Below are 21398 nucleotides of genomic sequence, written 5' to 3' on the forward strand. Positions count from 1 at the left end.
TTATGAATATCTTCTGTCCAACAGTGTCCCTGATATAGGTCTGACAAACATGAATATTACATGATGAAGGTGAAAAAGTTTTAAAAGTGATAAGGATACCTTGACCAAAAAACATTCTTATTATTTGGCAGTCTATGATTGCTGATCACCCAAGAAAATTACAAGAAATCTAGTTCTTTTCTGTCTTCTATTCGGGTTTATCAATCAATGTGTCTTTGAAGAAATGCAAATTAAAGAGTATGATCATATCAGATGAAAAGTAAATTACAGGGAGAAAGCCACATGTAAAACATTTGGCTCATTGCAATAACTGATACTATTGTACCCTAAAGGCCAAAAATTGTAATACTAACCTTGACCCCAAACATCAGGTCATGACTTTAGATAAAATTAGTTTAAGCTAGCAATTTAATGGGGGGTGATGGCTTGGTGATATTTTTACTAAACTATTAAAACAGAGACCTAGGTAATATTCTGGAGACTTGGTTCAAGTCCAGCCATCGCAGATGTTTGAATTTGCATTCAATAAAATTCTAGAACTAAGTGTCTAATAATGACCATGAAATGATTGGGTTCATTAGCATCCTTTAGAGACAGAAATCTGCTATCCTTATCTGATCTGGCCTTGATGTAATGCCAGATCAACAATAATGTGATTGGTTTGTAACTGCCCTTTGGGATAGTAGTAAATGTTAGCCAAATCAGTGATGCTCTCATCTGACTGTATTTTTTAAAATTGATCTAATTCTATTCTGTTTGACTTACAGGTGATTACCTACTCTTCTGGTAGAGTTTACACAAATATAAGTGCAAGGCAGGGAGGAAGAGTTTCCTTTGCAGCAAATTACCAGATGGGGGATGCTTCCATTAAAATATCATCCCTACATTCGACAGACTCGGGGCTATACACATGCAAAGTGAAAAATGAAGGCGTGTATGACTGGAAGAATGCTATTAATCTTGTTGTTTTAAGTAAGTGTCTGCACAAATGTAACTTTAATTTTGAGTACTTTTGAAATGTAATTAAAGCTTTTATGGGCTATGTATTGAAAATGTGTAATAGTAATGTCAATATATATGGCAAAGATCAGGCAGACACCTTTAACAAAATTGGTTTTGATCTGACTTTCCAACATAGACTGGACAACATATATTCATTTTTCAAAATTCTTACCTATTTTTGCCAATAATAAAAGTGATTTATTCTTGCATTCCATTTCTGTCTTCAAACCTTATTTCTTGCTGTCCTGCTTTTATTGCCCTCAACTGTTTAGAACATAGAACAGTCCAGCACAGTACAGGCCCTTCAACCCTTGACATTGTGCCCACCTTTTATCCTACTCGAAGATCAAACTAACCTACAAACCCTTCGTTTTACTATCACCTATGTGCCTATCTAAGAATCACTTAAATGTCTCTAATGTATCTGACTCTACTACCACTGCTGGCAGTGCATTCCATGCACCCCATTTTCTGTGTAAAGAACCATCCTCTGACATCTCCCCTAAACCTTCCTTCAATCACCTTAAAATGATGCCCTCTTGGGATAGCAATTTCTACCCTGGAAAAAATCTCTAACTATTCACTCCATGTGTGCTTCCCATCATCTTGTACACCTCTATCAAGTTGCCTCTCACTCTTCATCACTCCAAATGAGAAAAGCCTTAGCTCCCTCAAACTTTGTTTGAGCTATTAATTTCATTGTTCTCATGCTGAACAAAAATCACTTGAGTAAAATTATTGCATTATTGTTACTCTCTCCAAATAACTGCAGCACTGTATTGTTTCATGTTGAATCTTTTCAGCTCCTCAACTATACCTGCAACCCTCCAATCACTCAACCGCTGTTTCCCAAATGCCTCAAAGTTTTATAATTAAGGAGAACCAATCGTAAAACATAACAGCATTATATAAAAATAGGACACGATATGTAACTTTACAATGTAGCAAGTTGAATGTTTGTGCTCGGTCCAGTTGTCTCCATTGAGAAGTTTCACTTTAACCAAAGACATTTACCTTGAGTGCCATCTGCTGTATGCTTAGAAGGAAGTCATGAAATAACTATTGCAAATATTTTTTCTAATCTTCTGCTCGAGGTTTGAGATTTTGCTTGTGAGGAAATGCTAGAAAACTTTAGCGACTTTTTCTTAGAACTAAGAAGATTAATGGGAGACTGAAGAAAGATATAACACTGTCAGGGTTTTTTATAAGGTCAGTCAGTCAAGCTAAGCTATTTTCACTGGTTGGTGAGAAGGCATTTAACATACAATGAACAAAAATCGAGGTTAGTAAAATTTACTTTATTTGGAGATCCGAATTCTATCAGAAATAGTGGTGGAAGCAGAATCCATAATAGTTTTTATAATGGAAGTAAGTAAAAGAATATAAAGCTGATTAATGTGAAGCTTGATTTTGATCTCATGGTATTCCATTTGGTGTAGATGCACTTTATTGAACAAAAGAATTATAACTGGATCCATTATGCTGTAACATGCCACTGTGTTTTAAAATGCACTCATACTTCAAATTTACAAATGCAGGAAACTCACTGGCATTTAGAAGATTGAGAGGCAATCTTATTGAAACATATAACATTATTAGGAGATTGACAGAGTGGATGCAAAAAGGTTGTTTTTTGGGAAAGAAACAGCGGGCATGACTGCTCATTTAAGCCAGAGATCAGGTGGAACTTATTTGCTCCAAAGGTAATGAGTCTGTGGAATTCTTTACCACACAATGCTGTAGAGACTGGAACTTTAAGTGTTTTCAAGGCTGAAATAGATAGATTTTTAATCAGTAAGGCAGTCAAGAATCTGGGGGAAAAGACAGGTAATGTGGAGTGAAGATTTTCAGATCAGCCATGATCTCATTTAATGGTGGAGCTATCTCTATGAGCTGAGTGGCTTACTACTGCTCCACATCTTATGGTCAATTGCAACCTTCTTGTTATCAATAGCAAACACTTACTTCTTATACTAATTTCAAAGACATATTGACAAACAGGATTTTATTGAAAGTCTACACAAGGATACAGTGCACAGAAATACCTGCAAGTAAGTAATATAGCTGAATTCCAGTAATTTACCTAATATGCAATGCTATTATCTATAAGAAAATTAATAAAAATGTCTGTTGTAAAAACTAATAATCTGATTAAAATCCGTGGTTTCAAATATTTCTGCTTTACTTCAGTCAAACCCTCCAAGCCTAAGTGTTGGATCCAAGGGAAACTACTGAAAGGGAATGATATCAAACTTCAGTGTAAATCTGACAAAGGCACCCAACCCATCTTGTATGAGTGGAAACCTGTTTCAGATACAGAAGAACATCAAGCCAAATTACACCCAAGTTTACACATAGGTTAGTGAATTAATGTTTTCAAAAACTGGATATGTTTCATACACACAGTCCAAATCAGGATGTTACATGTTTACCCTATTTCTGAACAGAATAATGTGTTTCAAATCAAATTTTTGCAGCTAAATTATTGGAACATTTAATCGGTCTTCAAAGTTTGTGAGAAGATTTGTAGCTCGGGTGCTCGTTGTTGTGGTTCTGTTCGCCGAACTGGGAATTTGTGTTGCAGACGGTTCATCCCCTGTCTAGGTGACATCCTCAGTGCTTGGGAGCCTCCTGTAAAGTGATTCTGTGATCTTTCCTCCGCCATTTGTAGTGGTTTGAATCTGCTGCTTCCGGTTGTCTGTTGCCGTTCGGTATATTGGGTTCAGGTCGATGTGCTTATTGATTGATTCTGTGGATGAGTGTCATGCATCTAGGAATTCCCTGGATGTTTTCTATTTGGCTTGTCCTATAATAGTAGTGTTGTCCCAGTCGAATTCATCTTGCTTGTCATCTGCGTGTGTGGCTACTAAGGATAGCTGGTCGCGTTGTTTCGTGGCTAGTTGGTGTTCATGGATGCGGATCGCTAGCTGTCTTCCTGTTTGTCCTATGTAGTATTTTGTGCAGTCCTTGCATGGGATTTTGTACACTACATTGGTTTTGCTCTTGCTGGGTATCGGGTCCTTCATTCTGGTGAGTTGTTGTCTGAGAGTGGCTGTTGGTTTGTGTGCTGTTATGAGTCCTGGTGGTCGCAGTGGTATGGCTGTCAGTTTGGAAATGCTCTTGATGTATGGTAGTGTGGCTAGTCCTTTGGATAGTGGCATGTCCTTGTTCCATTGTCTTTCCCTTAGGCATCTGTTGATGAAATTGCGCGGGTATCCGTTTTTGGCGAATACATTGTATAGGTGTTCTTCTTCCTCTTTTTGCAGTTCTGGTGTACTGCAGTGTGTTGTGGCCCTTTTGAATGGTGTATTGATGCAACTTCTGTTGTGTGTGTTGCCACTGTCAGACAACAACTCACCAGAACGAAGGACCCGATATCCAGCATGAGCAAAACCAATGTAGTGTACAAAATCCCATGCAAGGACTGCACAAAACACTACATAGGACAAACAGGAAGACAGCTAACGATCCGCATCCATGAACACCAACTAGCCACAAAACGACACAACCAGCTATCCTTAGTAGCCACACACGCAGATGACAAGCAACATGAATTTGACTGGGACAACACTACTATTATAGGACAAGCCAAACAGAGAACAGCCAGGGAATTCATAGAGGCATGGCACTCATCCACAGATTCAATCAATAAGCACATCGACCTGGACCCAATATACCGACCACTGCAACGGACAGCTGGAACTGACAACTGGAAGCAGCAGATTCAAACCACTACAAATGGCGGAGGAAAGATCACAGAAGCGCTTCACAGCAGGCTGCCAAGCACTGAGGATGTCCCCTAGACAGGGGACTAAACGTCTGCAACACAAATTCTCAGCTCGGCGAACAGAACCACAACAATTTAATAGGTCAGCCAGCATCTATTACAAGAACAGGTGAGTTAGTTCTTCAGGTGCCGAATGATCATCACAAGTGGAAGTTAATAGAGACAAACAGCATTTAGAAATAAAAGCTATACATCTGTGATACCTTCCAACCTGAATAGAATTGACAGGTTTTATTTATTCATTAATGGGATATGGGTGTTGCTGGTAAGACCAGCATTTGTTGCCCATCCCTCATTGCCTTTGAAAAAATGGTGGTGAGACGCTTTGAACTGCTGGCCATCTAGTGCATGTCCACCCAGAGTGCTGTTAGGAAGTTCCTAGATTTTGATCCAGACATAATGAAGGAACAGTGATAAAGTTCCAAGTTAGGATGATGTGTAGCTTGGAGGAGAGTTTGCAGATGCTGTTCTCATACTACTGCTACCCTTGTCCTTTTAGGTAGTAGAGATTATGAGTTTGGAATGTGCTTGGTGAATAGGGAGAAAGTGATTGTTTAAGATGGTGGGTAACATGCCAATTAAGCAGGCTGCTTTTACCTGGATGGTATCAAGCTCCTTGCATATTGTTGGACTGCATTCAGCAACAATAATGGAGAGTATTCCATCGCACTCCTTGTAGAGATGGTGAACAGTACTTGGTGAATCAGACGTTAAGTTACCACAGGATGTCTAGATTCTAACCTGTTTTTAACCACAATATTTATATGACTGATACAGTTCAGTTCCTGATCGATAACTCCCTGGATGTTGATAGTGGGGAATTCAGTGATGGTAATATTATTGAATATTAAGGTGAAATATTATTCTCCCCATCATTGTTGGTTGGTCTGCTGAGTGTTTTCAGCATTTTCTTTTACTTTAATTCAAATTTCCAACAGTTACAGTAATTTATGCTGTTCCCTTAATAAAGAAATTTAATTAAAAAACAACACTACTGCCAAAATATCCAAAATATGTTACTGTGAGGATGCTTTCCTTTTGGAGTCATGACCCCCTAGATTTTTCATGATTTTATTAATTTGGAATGGTACCTTGTTAAGGGTGGGCATTAGAAGTTAAAACAATGCTCTTCAATTTTTCCATGCTTTGTAACCAAAAAAAAACTGCTAATTTATCATTGTATTGTCTAATTTGTTATGATAGACATCTTAATGCCTGAGAACAACACAAACAATGTGGTTCAGAGTCAAGCCAAGCCAAACTCTCCCTCCTTGGACTATTCCATTCATCAAGTCCAAAATTCAATACTGGCAGGCGATGGCGGACTGCAGAAAACAGGAACAGGGAGTTATAACCACAATTTCCCTCAGGCAGAGATCATGAATGCTGCTCTAACAGAAAGGCAGATGCAGATGTGCTTTAAAACATAGATGAAACTCAAAAGAAATCTTACTTTTGGACCACTCACATACTTGTGAGTGTACAATAATTACGTGGCACTGACACAGAACAAAGAGCAGGTTGTCTGCTTGTCTTATTGGCAGGAAGAATGACATGTACATAAGAGGCAGAAGAAAGAAAGAAAAAAATCTCAGAGATAAAAAGTTCAGAATGGGAACTTAATTTAGTAAAAATATTTGATATCATTGGAAATTATTCAAATTTATTCAGCAAACAATGATAGAAATTTTACAATGTTACTGACATTTTACAGTTTTCATTTACAGCAATGTACTCTGAAGTAACCTTTCAGTTATTGACTTATCAAATGCTTTGCACAGAATTCGCCATTTAACAAGAATGTACTTTCTTCTTCAGATTCAAAAACTCCTGAAATGCTTTTGCTGAAGAATTTGAGCCAGATGAATGCTGGTCTATACAAGTGCAGTGCCATAAATGAAGCAGGAGAAGAAAACTGCATTGTTAATGTTGTAATTATGAGTGAGTCATCAATCTGAATAAATTACATCAAAGAACTTGGGAATTGCACCCAAAAATGCACTACCAAACAACTTAAATCGGATTTATTCACAGTTGCCCGGATTTTGCTGTTGTAATGATAATGAAATACTATATGCTCACTATTGTTATTCTGTGAAATTTACATTTTGTTGTGGGCCTATATGATGCTAAAAGGGGAACTCAAAAAGTTGCTGCTAGTGATTATGAACTCCTCTTTCTGTGGACTGTCACCTTGCTGTGATGGAGAAACTTGAGTATTCCATTGATCATAAGAACGATGTTGTCAGGAGTTCTGAATTCCTGGCAAGTTCTGATGTTATGATGGTAGGGTGAGAGGAGAGGTACCAGACAAAGTACAGTCCAAAGCAAGATCTCAACGGTGATCCAGGCACTTGTTACACATGTGATGCCAACAGCTGCAATGGCAAGTGAAGGATGCAGCTTTTGGGAGATCCCCACTCATTGAGGTTTTCTTGCCATCGGAGCCAGATCTAGCTTCTGTCAAGGACCAAATGAGTGTTGAATGTTTCCCATTTTAAAATATGTCCCACAAAAGGCATCTATCTAGACCAAGAACATCATAGTAACACATGCCAAATGTGTTTTGGAAGTTGGGCTGTAAGAACAGGCTCATCAGCCCACAAGGAACTATAGAACTCATGACATGGAATTTCTGAGATGGGCAATAATACATGTTTTAGAGTGATTGCTGATGACGACAACATGCTCCTCTGCTTTCAAAGCCGTATTGATAAAAATTGTTTGGAAATCACTGAATTGAAATAAATTTACATTTATTCCATTCTGTGCGCGCAATGAAAATACTGAAAAACTTAAACCTTGTTGACTAAAATCTTATTGTTGAATCATATTGTTGGGATACTAATATAACTTTATGGAGTCAGACTTTTCTATTTCATGATTAAAAAACAGTTTAATTTTAAGTTTAGTAACATTTTACAATTTCCAGCTTTATCTAGTGTATGTTGCAGCCTTTATTTTTCTTTTTGTAAAACAATGAATGATAAAACCAGTTTGCTACTTTCTGGTTTACTGTCTTGTGAGACGTCCTCTGTGTCAGTGGTTGCTTTGCCTGTTTGATGGCGTCATTGTTGCTGGATGCTGGAGCTTCCCTGTAGTTGGCATCAGAATGAAATTAATACCAGGAAAGGAAAAATCCACATTGCAGAGTTCATGAGATGTTTCCACACAGCATTTGTTTTATTCATTGAATGAAGGTGTTGCTGACTAGGCCAGCATTTATTGCCCAACCCTAATTGCCCAGAGGGCAATTAAGACTCAACCACATTGCTGTGGGTCTGGAGTCATGTGTAGGTTAGACCAGGTAAGGATGGCAGTTTCTTTCCCTAAAGAACATTAGTGAACCAGACAGGTTTTTACAAACATTTGTTCATGGTCATCATGAGACTCCTTTAATTCTAGATTTTTATTGAATTCAAATTTCACCTGCTGCCATTGCAGGATTTGAGCCAAGGTTTCCAGAACATTCCCCAGGTCTCTGGATTAACAGTCCAGTGATAATACCATTCGGCCATTGTCTCCCTGCAGGGAGCATAATTGCTTCAACACTGACAACAAAATCTGGGCTAATGAAACTTATAGTGACAAAGAACCAATTATGATGTTTTATCTGGAAAATAAAAATATTTGTGCCGCATGACTGCATTTTACATTCAGCGTGCGCCATGTTAAAAAACAGTTTAAAACATTATCTGTTTAAGTAAGGTCTGTAACCTGCTTAACTATGAGAAGTTCAATCTGTTAGAAAGGCAAAATAGAAATTCTGAATTCACAATTATCATATAGATCAATAACGAGCATAGAGCAGGAAAAAAAACAAGTTAATGGAAAATATATGTTGTGATAAATTCACAAAGATAAGTATTAATGGAAACCCACAGTTTGCTAAAATAACCATAAGCATCCTTTTATGCACATTAATTGGACATGGATATCAATATTAATTTGTCTGCTTATTTTTTTCCAGATGAGCTCGATCCTTGGATCATTGCTGCTGCTGTTATTGGAGTCATAGTTGGGCTATTATTAATCTTCCTAATCATCTGGTTAACACTGTACCTGAAAGAAAAGCATAAATATGAGGAAGAAGAAACTCCAAATGAGATCAGGTAAAGTGGTAATGTGGTCAAAACGATACACATGATCACGCAGTTAACCTGGAGATTTGAGTATTGACCATGACCTTGTCACCAAGATCAATCTGAGGGAAACATACTGAAATTAACATTTTTTTAGTCAAAGGAGACTGAAACCAATTAACAAGACCTGTATGTCCTGTTTGATTTATACCTTTATGAAAAGTCTATATGTTGGAGATAGAAAATAAAATCACCTACAATTATCCAGCTTAAAGAAAGTAAATCAAAAATAAACAAATGAGGTATATTTCATTCAACTTTGTTTCAGCAGACCTCAAGAGCTGCGTTTGTAACTGGAACAAGAAAACATTCCCTCCCTCTATCTCTGCTCTCTCAGGAATTGCATTGAATTGGAGCAATGTCTGAAAATTGATAACTCAAAAATATCTGCATATTTCAATACTGCCACTGATCCAGAAATTCCTAAGCAACTGTGATCTCATTTAAAACCTGATAGCTCAGGAATACCCTTAGAATGTAAAACTACATATGCTTTTATCTTTCAAAAAAGCATCAGTGAGCTTGAAACATTATCTTCGCTCTTCCTGCCACAGATGCTGCCAAACCTATAGATTTGCTCTCTCACTTTCTATTTAATTTCAGAGCTCCAGCATCCATAGTATTTAGCTTTTATTTTATTTACATTCTTTTTGGGCTGAATGTTAGCCCCTTTATTACTTGGTAAATGTTTCTGTGTATGTTTGATGCTTCATCATATTTTTCTTGCAGTTGAGGAAGTCACAAAGTTTCTCTTCTTTCACTCAAGAAAATCTTATCATTCTCTCCTTATTTTTTCTGGTAAACTTGTTAAAGACAATTTAATTAGAGTGAAATATAGCTGCATGATAAAAATTTAAAGCATTTTAATGTAACCAACTGAGGAAGGTGAAAAGAGAGGAGCTAATTCACCTCTCCTCACCTGATCATAACATAGTTGCAAAAAGATTTCATGGTATAAAAAGCAACGAGAGTGCTCATGGTTGTAAAAATACAAAAGGTCTGTCCATTGTCGGTATGAATAACAAAAATAATGAAAAGCTATATCCAAAATGTAAAGCCCTAAGATTGGCACATGCAAACATACAAGAAACAAAATGGGGCACCATATTATTTCCAGAATTATCAGCATTCTGCTTTGCAGACACTTCAACCTTGTTTCCTGAGTAAACATATGGCAAGATCTACCACTGAGCAACCCATATTAACTTTGAATCATCCAAGCTCATTCAAGTTCAGAATGGTTGCTTAACTGGAGGAAGGGCTGCCAATTATAAACCCAGAAAAATATTACATGCTACAGGACTATGAACCAGATAGACAATAAGGAACCACGATCCTGCCACTTGAGCAGCCTTTGACAAATATTCAGTTCATTCCTGAACAAAGTCCGTCTAAACAATGTTTACTGACATTTGTACAACTGTCATTTCCAATACAGTTCAAGACACCAGTGTACTCAGATATCTATTAGAATCAAATGAATAATTACAAAACAGAAGGAGACCATTCAGCCCAACCTGTCTCTTAATTAATCCCAAATTAAATTAATCCCACGTGCCCAGTCTTTCATCATAGCCTGCTGGATTTTCCTCATCAGGCGTTTATCGAATCCCAGTTTGAAAGCCATACTTTAATCTGCCTCAACCACATTCTCAGGCTATGCATTCCAGATTCTAACAATGCATAAAAATGCTTTTCCTTATGTCACTTTTGGGTCTCACCATGAACACATAAGCAGACAGCTGTCAGGAAATGCTTCTTCAAATAATTTTCCTTTTGAATGCCACACTCTCAATATATTGCTGTCAAAAATGGAACTCTTTACTCTAAGCATTAGCATTGTGTGTTTAACAACTCTTTACTCCTCAACTGAGGAGCACAAGACACTGAATACTGACTCACCAACAGAGGAATCCAAGATTTGTAGGAATGGACCAACTCAGGTACATATGGGAAGAATGGGAGCAGCCTCTATAATGATTGCATACTCTCAAAGCAGCTGGCTATGCCGACCATTTGTAGTGTGCATATTTCTATTAAACAAATACAAATCATATTGTTACAAAAATGATTGAAATTCACCATTTGTCTCATTCTTCCTTTCCGTGATGAGGGACCAGCATCCACTTACCTGCTTCATGGTGGTTAAACTCAGAAAACTCAGCAGTGGGAATTCTAAACAGAAACTAAATCCATTGATCTGCTTTACCATTTAAGAATTTGTTCCAAAGCTAGACTTTTTGCTTCTTTACATTCCAAATTCAAACCTTGATTTATATATTTTAAACATTTTTTTTTCATTGCACTGAACAGGGAAGATGCTGAGGCGCCAAAGGCAAAGCTTATTAACTCACCATCTTCCGTGGGGACAGGAAGCACGGGATCTGGTTCCTGTTCAGTCAATTCTGTCAAAAATGCAACGCTTTACCCCAAGCAGCCTCAAACATCATCAACTGAGGAGAACAAGACACCTATTACTTACTCACCAATAGAGGAGGCCACTATCGATAGGAATGGGCCAACTCAGGCACATATGAAAAGAATGGGAGGAGTTCCTGTCATGATACCTGCCCAAACAAGAGCTTTTCAGACTGTATGAGCATTAATTGGGGGGAAATATTCTCCAACTAATGTACTGGGAAGTTTCATCAACTTTGGAAACAGTTGAACTTAAAGCTGGAAAGTCTGACCTGCAACCTGCCCATGTCTGAAATTTGACATCAGTGAATTTTGTTGACTAAACAGGATTGATTTACTTAGGCACCTTCTCACATACTGATTGCATTAGGGACAAAGTCCAGAAAAAAATAGATTTCTATTGAACAGATGAATCTGCTTTGCACAATAGAAGTTCTGAGGCTGGCTTCACTGATTCTTACACAAAGACAGACACACATAGACACCCATATATAAAAACACACAATTCTAATTGAATTCTGTCTGAATTTGCTGAACTTGTGGAATGTTGAGAAACAAATGATATTTTAATGTTGCCCAGAGCTGGGGAAATAAATGACTTATTCCAGAATGTTCTGAAAGAAAACTGGGATAAATTCAAGATTCTCGGCTTGCCACTGGTTTTGGTTTTGTAAAATGTACACCAGGACTTTCCAGTGGACATCCCAACCTACTGGCTATAACAGGATTCCTCTATGATTGTAGGCTGTGCACATGTTATACTCTCAGAAGAATAACATGGAGAATAATCTTTGAACTGGGAATCCACAATAAGTAGTGCATTTTCATTTATTTGAAAATATACAGGCACCACAACACTGATTTCATTAGATACAGCTCAGTAAAAATGATACTGGAGGATATTGCTACTGGCAAAATAATTCAGAGGTTACATATCTTTAAATGAACCAATAATGACAATTTATGCCAAATGATATACAAAATTTAAGTTGGTACGGAGCCTGCAAAAACTAGGGATAAACTTTCGGCTGATTTTCATGCAAACTTGACAATCATACAGTTCATGTGGTTATTGCTTTTAAATCAAAGAAACATATGAGTAATACAGGCATGGCACATATCTTATGATCAACTTTTAATATCTTTGCTATTCAAAGGTGAATGATTGACAACAACACAACTTTATTTCTTCTTTAACTTTCATGTATTAACCAATCTCTTGATAAATAGGTTTCTCTGAATTCTTTACAGTATTTTGTACTTATGGTTTTTAGTTTTGAACATCTTCTCTATCACTACACAATCAAATCCCTTTAGTGTTTTAAAGTACTCTATTAAGTGATCAAATGTTGCTATAGCATGAATCAAGTTGTATTGAAGATCAAACTGCACCTTCACTTGCTTTGGTTGATATCAATTACACTTAGTGAATTACATTTCAACAGAAATATTAAGGGTAACAGAACATTAGTTGATGCTATTGAATTTTTGTTATGTACTTTTTGCTAACTCTAGTACATACTATTTTCCTTAACACTGTCAAGAAATAGAACAAAGTTTTTTTGAGAGAGTGAGATTTTTCCAAAAACAGGAATAGGGAGGAGTAGAAATCATCTTCAGAAACTATTGTGGCCCTGATAAGAATATAAGAACATAAGAACTAGGAGTAGACCTTCTGGCCCTTGCTCCACCATTCAATAAGATCATGGCTAATCTTTTCATGGACTCAGCTCCACTTAACTCTATTTTCACCATATCCCTTAATTCCTTTATTTTTCAAAGAAGTATCTACCTAAGCTTTAAAAGTGATTACTGAAGTAGTGTCAACTTCCCTAGGCAAGGAATTCCATAGATTCACAACCTTCTGGGTGAAGAAGTTCCTTCTCAGTTCAGTTCTAAACCTGCTTTCTCTGATCTTGAGGCCATGCCCTCTTGCCCGAGTTTCACCTACTAGTGGAAACATCCTGTCTATTTCTATTTTATCGATTACCTTCATAATTTTATATGTTTCTATAAGATCCCCCCTCATTCTCCTGAATTCCAATGAATATAATCTCAATCTACTCAGCCTCTCCTCATAAGCCAACCCCATCAACTCCAGAATCAACCTATTAATCAATACAACTCTCTTCCTGTTTCATTTTGCTGGTGTTTAGTAATCACTCATAAAATGCCTCGCCCCAATGCTAATTGTCATTATTGTTATCTACTATCCACATGTGCTTATATGTTGTTTTTAGCCTGCCAAAAATTATACATTTGAAAGGCATTAAATCTCCCTTGAATACAAGGGTTTGCATTTCAAATTTTGTTGCCTCTGGCTTAGTAGAGACAATGGCCTCAAAATTGCTGTCAAAGTAACAGTGAGGTTAATATCATGTTAGTACTGATGTGCAAGTACCACTGCACCTTCAGATGAAGGCAGCTATACAAAACACAGAAGTGAATATTTTGTTGTCAGTCAACACCTGAAAGAAAACTATTGGGGAGATTCCTTCCTTCAGGTTTTAATTAGCTGTATATTGTTTCAAGCTTCAATTCTTTGTTCTGTCTCTGTTTTCTCTTTTGCATGTTTTTAATTTAATTAATTAGACAATGCATTCATCCACTCCAAACTCCACTTCCTGATTCAGCCTGTGTGCTGTTCATTTAACTTAATTAAGAAAATGCACAATTGTTTGCCCTCTTCATCCAGGTGGTTGATGCCTGTTAGAAAATGTTGCACTCTTTCCATCTCACACTTTCAGTGACTTTAAAATATCATGGAGGTGAACAGCTTTATGGGAGTATAGCAATAGAAGGTATTTTTTGTCCTGTTATTGTATTATTTGGTTCATGACTTGTCTAACTGAACAATGGGCTCTGTGTACTGGATTTTACAAAACTGGCTTCTCTCAATTAACTTAAAATAGTTGAATAATTACTTTTCAGATTTATTGTTTTTTGCTTAATCTCATCCAAGAACATTGCAATTTACAGAGTGTATTTTTCAATGCAGACTTTTATTCAATAATAGACTTATAATCCCTAAAGATTGGGTGCGGACACAATACAAAAACATGTCGTTATTAACAATACTGTAAAAAGACCATGGAGTTCATAACTTGTAGAGCTTAGAAATTCACATTGGTCCAATGTATGGGATATTGTGCAACATATTGGAATTCAGGGACATGGGCCAAATACTGTTCAGAGCCATTGTGTTCATGTCATTCACACAGTAAGAACTCAGATGGTCTCCACTTACTAAGATTCACCACACAACTTAACCAGGGGAAGTTGTAGTGTGCAGGCATGTGTATTCCTATGTCTTTAACAACAATGGGAATTTTGATGGAGTAAAATTTAGCAACTTTGAAAAATATATTAAAAACAACTGCTAATTTGGTAAGTGCATATTCAAAAACAAAAATAAATAGTTAAGTGTATTTCTGCCTGAGAAAACCTCAAGTGATTCAATGTGTAAATCTATTCAGAAGAGACAGAAAAATTTAATTGGAAGTTCTAACAGATGCAAACAGATTTGGACTTTGTGTTTACTTTTATTTTTATATATGTTTAAGTAGTTAGAAACCTGTGTATCCATTAATCCATAAATATTTGCGTAAAAACTGTTTTTTGTTTGGAACAGCCAAATTCCATGGTTTTTGTTATTAAAAGAGTGGAATTCGAATACAGCACTTGATGATATTAGTATTGAAAATATTGGCTCATTGCATTTTCTCTAGTGAGCTTAGGGAGTTGCAAAATCTTGTTATGCTCAGTACAACTTAATCGAGGAACATTCTGAATGTTTGGACATTAGTGACATTATATTTGCTCAATCAATCAAATTACATACAAAATAAAACCATTGGAGATTTGTTTGCTGCTGGTTTCAGCTGTTATAGGGCAAAGTTTATTCATTTGATTTTCCTCACTCAGAATTGTGAAAATTAATTACCAGGCCCTTGCATTAGATCCTGTCAACCACTAGTTAGTAGTGCATCTGTGAAAGATTTTGTTGTTAATTTTAAACATTCTGACAGAAACTAGCAAAGATTTGAATTTTTGGCTTAAAGGGATAGGAAGCAAAAGCCTTTTACATATCAAAAGGGGAAATAATGCTCAACTATGAACTGCTTTGATATTTATTGTTACAATAATCACAAAGCACCAAATCAGAACACTATCAAATATCCAACACTTCCCTTGCAATTGTGCTTTATCACTCAATTATAGGACAGTTTTCAAAATATTTTATGTAAGTATTATCTTTATGTTGAATTGTATCAGTCAAATATGAAGTTGGAGGTTCATAAGTGTATAACAAAGCTGCAAAATATTGACTGTATTTCCCATTTTTAAAAGACATTCTTTCCTTGCTATTGAGTGCACTACATCATACAGACTTCCTGAGGTGTGAGGACAGGCCTCAACCACTGGAGCTCATTAGGCAAACAGTAAATATACCAGAGCAGTTTGTGATGCTTCCCGTAATTTTCCATTCTCCTGTGATGAAGACTGTGACATTTAGGTGGTGCTCCATCTACTCCAATCCTCTCCAAACCCACATGACTATATCTGATATCGTTTTTGTCAATCTAAATTCTGGTATATTTAATACCAGTGTGTCAGGAATTGATATTGATTTTAAATTATCTTAGACGTACCAGTTATAGAGATATAGAGTCACAGAGTCATACAACAGGAAAGAGTTCCTTTGGTCCAACTCATCTGCACCGACCAGACATCCCAATCTGACCTCATCCCACTTGCCAGCATTTGACCCATACCCCTTTAAACCCTTCATATTCATATACCCATCCAGATGCCTTTTATATGTTGTAATTGTATCCAACTCCATCACATCCTCTGGCAGCTCATTTCATACACGCACTACCTTCTGCATGAAAATGTTACACTTCAGGTCCTTTTAAAATCTTTCCCCTCTCACCTTACACCTATGCCCTCTAGTTTTTGATTCCCCCACCACAGAGAAAAAAAACTTTGTCTATTTACTCTGTCTATGACCCTCATGGTTTTATAAACTTCTGTAATAAGCCTCTGACATTCCATTAAAAAAAGCCCAGTTTCCCCCAAATACTCAAATCCTTCAGTCCCTGCAATTTCCTTGTTAATCTTTTCTGCACCCTCTGAAGTTTAACAACATCCTTCCCATGGGAGGGTGACCAGAATTGCACACAGTATTATAAAAGTGGCCTCACCACTGTCCTGTGCAGTCGCAACATGACATTCCAGCTCCTGTACTCAAATGAAGGCAAGCATGTCAAACGCCTTCTTCACCACCCTGTCTACCTGTGACTCCACTTTCCAAGAACTGTGCGCTTTCATCTGTAGGTCTCTTTGTTCGGTAACACTCCCCAGGGCCCCACCATTTAGGTAGCACGGTGGCACAGTGGTTAGCACTGCTGCCTCACAGTGCCAGAGACCTGGGTTCAATTCCCACCTCAGGTGACTGACTGTGTGGAGTTTGCACATTCTCCCCATGTCTGTGTGGGTTTCCTCTGGCTGCTCTGGTTTCCTCCCACAGACCAAAAAAGTGCAGGTTAGATGAATTGGTCATACTAAATTGCCTGTATTGTTAGGTGAAGGGGTAAATGTAGGGGAATGGGTCTGGGTGGGTTGCGCTTTGGCGGACTTGTTGGGCCGAAGGTCCTGTTTCCACACTTTAAGTGAGTAATCTAATTAACCTGCCTAACCAAAATGCAATACCGCCCACTTATCTAAATTAAACTCCATCTGAAACTTCTTGGTCCATCTGGTCAAGGTTCCATTTTACTCTGAGATAATCTTCTTCACCACCTATTTTGGTATCATCTGCAAACTTACTAACTGTATCTCTTATATTCTCTTCGAAATCATTTATATAAATGACGAAAAGCAGTGGATGATCCTTGTGGCACACTACTGGTCACAGGCCTCTAGTCTGAAAAACAATCCTCTACCACCACCCTCTGACTCCAACACTCATGCCAATTTTGTATCCAATTGGCTAGTTCCCCCTGGATCCCATGTGATCTAACCTTACTAACCAGTCTACAATGTGGAACCTTGTTGAATGTCTTGCTCAATCCATATAGACATCTACCACAATTTGTCACCTCTTCAAAAAACTCAATCAAGTTAGTGAGACAGGATTTCTAACACATAAAGCCATGTTGATTATCTCTAATCAGTCCCTGCTTTTCCAAATGCATTTAAATCCTGTCTCTCAGAATGCCCTCCAACAACTTATCCACCATTGATGTCAGGCTCATTGGTCTATAATTCCCTGGCTTTTCCTTACTTCCTTTCTTAATCATGGCATGCATTTGCCAATCTCTTCCTGCACATCTTTGCCATATTAGCATGTTTATTTTTAAATTTGATGTGTACAAAATGGAATAGTAGAAACTATATAGTTTAGAAAGTGTTAAACACTAAATATAACAGATAAAAAAAAAATGCTGGAAATTTGAAATCAAATCAGAAAGGTAAGTAATGTATAGCAAGCCCAATGGTATCTGATAAGAGTAGAGCCAGGCTGACAAAGCATCTTCACCCAACATATAAACCTAGATTTTCTTTCAGTTGTTGATGGGTCTGCTCTGAATTTACAGATTGTTTTCTTTTTTTATTGAAGGTTACAATCTTATATTTGTACCACATCAAAAATAATTTGAGAAACAATAATTCCCTTTTTGTAAAATGTAGGGAAGGCTTACTTTGTGCATTTTAGGTTTTGTTCACAAACATTATACTGCCAGATTTCAGAACTGCCATTTCCACTCACCAGCTGTCCTCGACAGTTTTACATTGACAGATTTACATACTAAGACAAGATAATGAAATTCATGTATAATCAGCAACCAACGATATAGTCCAAGGTTTGTAACTATAACACCTAGAGATTCATTAATGTGATTAAATAAAATTCTAACATAAAATTGTAGTAAAGATACTCGGATAATTGATGCCAGCTTTCCTCAAGGCATCCGGGATTCTAATTAATTGCAAGCTGTTGTAGTTAAAAACAAATGATTAAAAAAATTACATTGGACTAACACTTGGTGGTAAATTAAATGCCAGCATTTGTTTGTTCAGGAGTCTGTACTTTTCTGTTGTTCTTTTTGATAGTATTTCAAACTACATGTTAACTAAGCACTGTAAGAGTAACTTGCATCTGACTCTAGTGGGAAATATTTCATTTAAGACAAACCTTTTATATTTAACGTTCAATAGGTACTATGTGTAAATGTTTTATTTGTCCAAGGTATGAAAAAAAATTCTTGCTGCAGAAATCTGAGAGTCAGTCCTGAATAATAGTCATATGCTAGAAAGAAAAACTCTAAAATTGAGTAAATGGAGATTTAATTGTCTTATTGAAATGAAATCATTGTGCTACACTCAAAGGGATAAAGAAAACTCAGTGACGATTGCACTCTGTGGTACTTTTTGTCTTTTTATTTTAAATTTCTTTTGCTCTAAGTACTTCAGTTAGATTTAAAAAAAGGTCTATAAGGGATTATCTTTAAAATGTTGTGTACAATGCATGCAAACATTTCATTGCATAGTATAAGAGAAATGACACTGTATCTTGGAGAATGGGGCACATATTCGTGTAAATAGTTTTTCATTCAAGGGCAAATGTATATTTTTATAACTTACCACAGTATTTCCTGGTTTGAATGTTGTAATATTCTTCAATAAAATAATGAATGTAATTTATCTTGTGATTTTGTATTTTCTTTTAAGGCTTTCCCAGTGGAGCAAAACATTCATTGATGTATAAGTGTAAAGTTGTAAGACTGAAGCATAAAGAATTATAGTTTTCTCCCTGGGTGACTATAACTACATAATTCTTGGACTGTGCTCAGATCGCTGATCTCAGCGAATGACAATGAGGCTATTGCAGTCAGCTTCAGTATTCAGGGAAAAATTAGCCAGGCTCTCATTTTTGATTGTTGTTCAATTAGTTAATCTGGACTTGGGAAACATATGAATGGTATGTGAACAAAGCTGGACTGTACTATGTTGGCCCTCCTCACTATTGAATATCTTCCCAACACTCGTTTTTCAATTTGCTGCATGAAGTACTGTCACCTGAGGATGGGTGAAACCTCTGGAACATGACGAAGTGCCTTCAAAGGGAGGGAAGAGCATTGAAAAAAAAAAGGATACATTATCTAAGTACCTTCCTTTTATGTTGTCAGAGAATTGTCAGATTGTGAATAAAGCGTATATGCAGATCTTGTGGAATTGACATGTTTGTTTTTTTCACAATATTGTTGAAAGAGAAATTGACTGCATGTACACAGAATGGTTACTGCACAGATGGGTCTTAGCCTCTTCCCTGAAGTACAGGCACTTAGAGTTTTTAGAGTTACAAAAGATTGATGTTAATTGCAAGACCATACAGTTCTGATTACAATTGATAGTTTGACATTATTGAAATTATTTGATGCTGCAAAGACAGGAGCTTTAGGTTGGATTAAAGTTCAGAAAGAGGGATAAACTGGGTAATTATAGACTAGTCACAACAATGCCAGTGAAGGGAACACATTTGGAGACAGGAATTGGAATAAAATAACTTCTTTTGGAGAAATATGGTAATCAATGACAGCGTGGTTTTATTTAAAATAAATTGTGTTTGATGAATTTGAGTTATTTCATGAAGTAACAGTGTGAGTTTAGAGTGATTGATGGACTTTCAAGATATATTCAGGTTTGTAAAATGAGAAGACATCGCAACTGAAATTTAGCAAAGAGATGTGAAAAATACTGAATTTTGGAAGGAACAAGAAGGTGGCAATATGAACAAAACAGTAAGGATTTACAAGATCAGACATTATTACAGGTTTATGGAGAGAAATCTTTGAGAGTAGATAAACAGGATGATATAGCTATTGAAGTATTTGAGTCTTTTATTATGTCAATAGAGCTGAAAATGTGTTGCTGGAAAAGCGCAGCAGCTCAGGCAGCATAAGCATGAAACATTGATTCTCCTGTTCCTTGGATGCTGCCTGACCTGCTGCGCTTTTCCAGCAACACATTTTCAGCTCTGATCTCCAGCATCTGCAGTCCTCACTTTCTCCTCAAAGATTATGTCAATAGAGGTAAAGAAAATTGATAAATGCTTATAAATAACTTGCTATGCCTCAGCTATTCCACTGTGCCCAATTTACAGTAACACATCTTAAGCAAAATGTCAATGTCATGGAGAGGGTGAAGAGGAAATTTTATAGAATGGGACCAGGGGTCAGGATCCTCAGTTACAAGAACATAAATAATACAGCGCAGAACATGCCCTTCAGCCCTTGATGTTTCGCCGACCTGTGAACTAATTTAAGACCATCCCCCTACATTATCCGATCATCATCCATGTGCTCATCTAAGGATTGTTTAAATCTCACTAATATTGCTGAGTGAACTACATTGGCAGGCAGGGCATTCCACGCCCTTACCACTCTCTGAGAACATGCCTCTGACATCTGTCTTAAATCTATCACCCCTTAATTTGTTGCTATGCCCCTCGTACAAGCTGATGTCATCATCCTAGGAAAAAGACTTTCACCATCTACCCTATCTAATCCTTTCATCACTTTGTATGTCTCTATCAAATCCCCTCTTAGCCTTCTTCTTTCCAATGAGAACAGACCCAAGTCCCTCAACCTTTCTTCATAAGACCTTCCCTCCAAACCAGGTAACATCCTGGTAAATCTCCTTGACACCTTTTCCAATGCGAACACATTCTCCCTGTATTGGGGCAACCAGAACTGCACACAATATTCCAAATGCGGCTGCAGTACCGTTTTGTATTGTTGCACAATGACATTACGGCCCTGGAACTCAATCCCATTACCAATAAAACTAACACACTGTATGCCTTCTGAACAGCATTATCAACTTGGGCGGCAACTTTCAGGGATCTATGTACATGGACTGCAAGATCCCTCTGCACATCCACAATACCAAGAATCCTTCCATTGACCCAGTATTCTGCCTTCCTGTTATTCTTTCCAAAGTGAATCACCTCACATTTATCTGCATTGAACTCTATTTGCATC

At 37.1% G+C, this 21398-nt stretch overlaps 1 protein-coding gene across 3 annotated transcripts in view; it reads left to right on the forward strand.

Annotated features, from left to right (window-relative positions):
• clmpa (CXADR like membrane protein a) overlaps positions 1 to 19055 on the forward strand; it is a 129947-nt gene extending 110892 nt beyond the window's left edge. For all 3 annotated transcript variants that reach the window (XM_072593166.1, XM_072593163.1, XM_072593165.1), the window contains 5 exons: positions 768 to 972; positions 3193 to 3360; positions 6608 to 6730; positions 8760 to 8901; positions 11245 to 19055. In XM_072593166.1, coding sequence (XP_072449267.1) covers positions 768 to 972; positions 3193 to 3360; positions 6608 to 6730; positions 8760 to 8901; positions 11245 to 11530 — 924 coding nt within the window. In that variant the 3' untranslated portion in view covers positions 11531 to 19055. The remainder of the gene's footprint in view (positions 1 to 767; positions 973 to 3192; positions 3361 to 6607; positions 6731 to 8759; positions 8902 to 11244) is intronic.
• The last annotated feature ends 2343 nt before the right edge of the window (positions 19056 to 21398 follow it).

The sequence above is a fragment of the Chiloscyllium punctatum genome, chromosome 23 (genome assembly GCF_047496795.1).
Source record: "Chiloscyllium punctatum isolate Juve2018m chromosome 23, sChiPun1.3, whole genome shotgun sequence".
Classification (NCBI taxonomy): domain Eukaryota; kingdom Metazoa; phylum Chordata; class Chondrichthyes; order Orectolobiformes; family Hemiscylliidae; genus Chiloscyllium; species Chiloscyllium punctatum.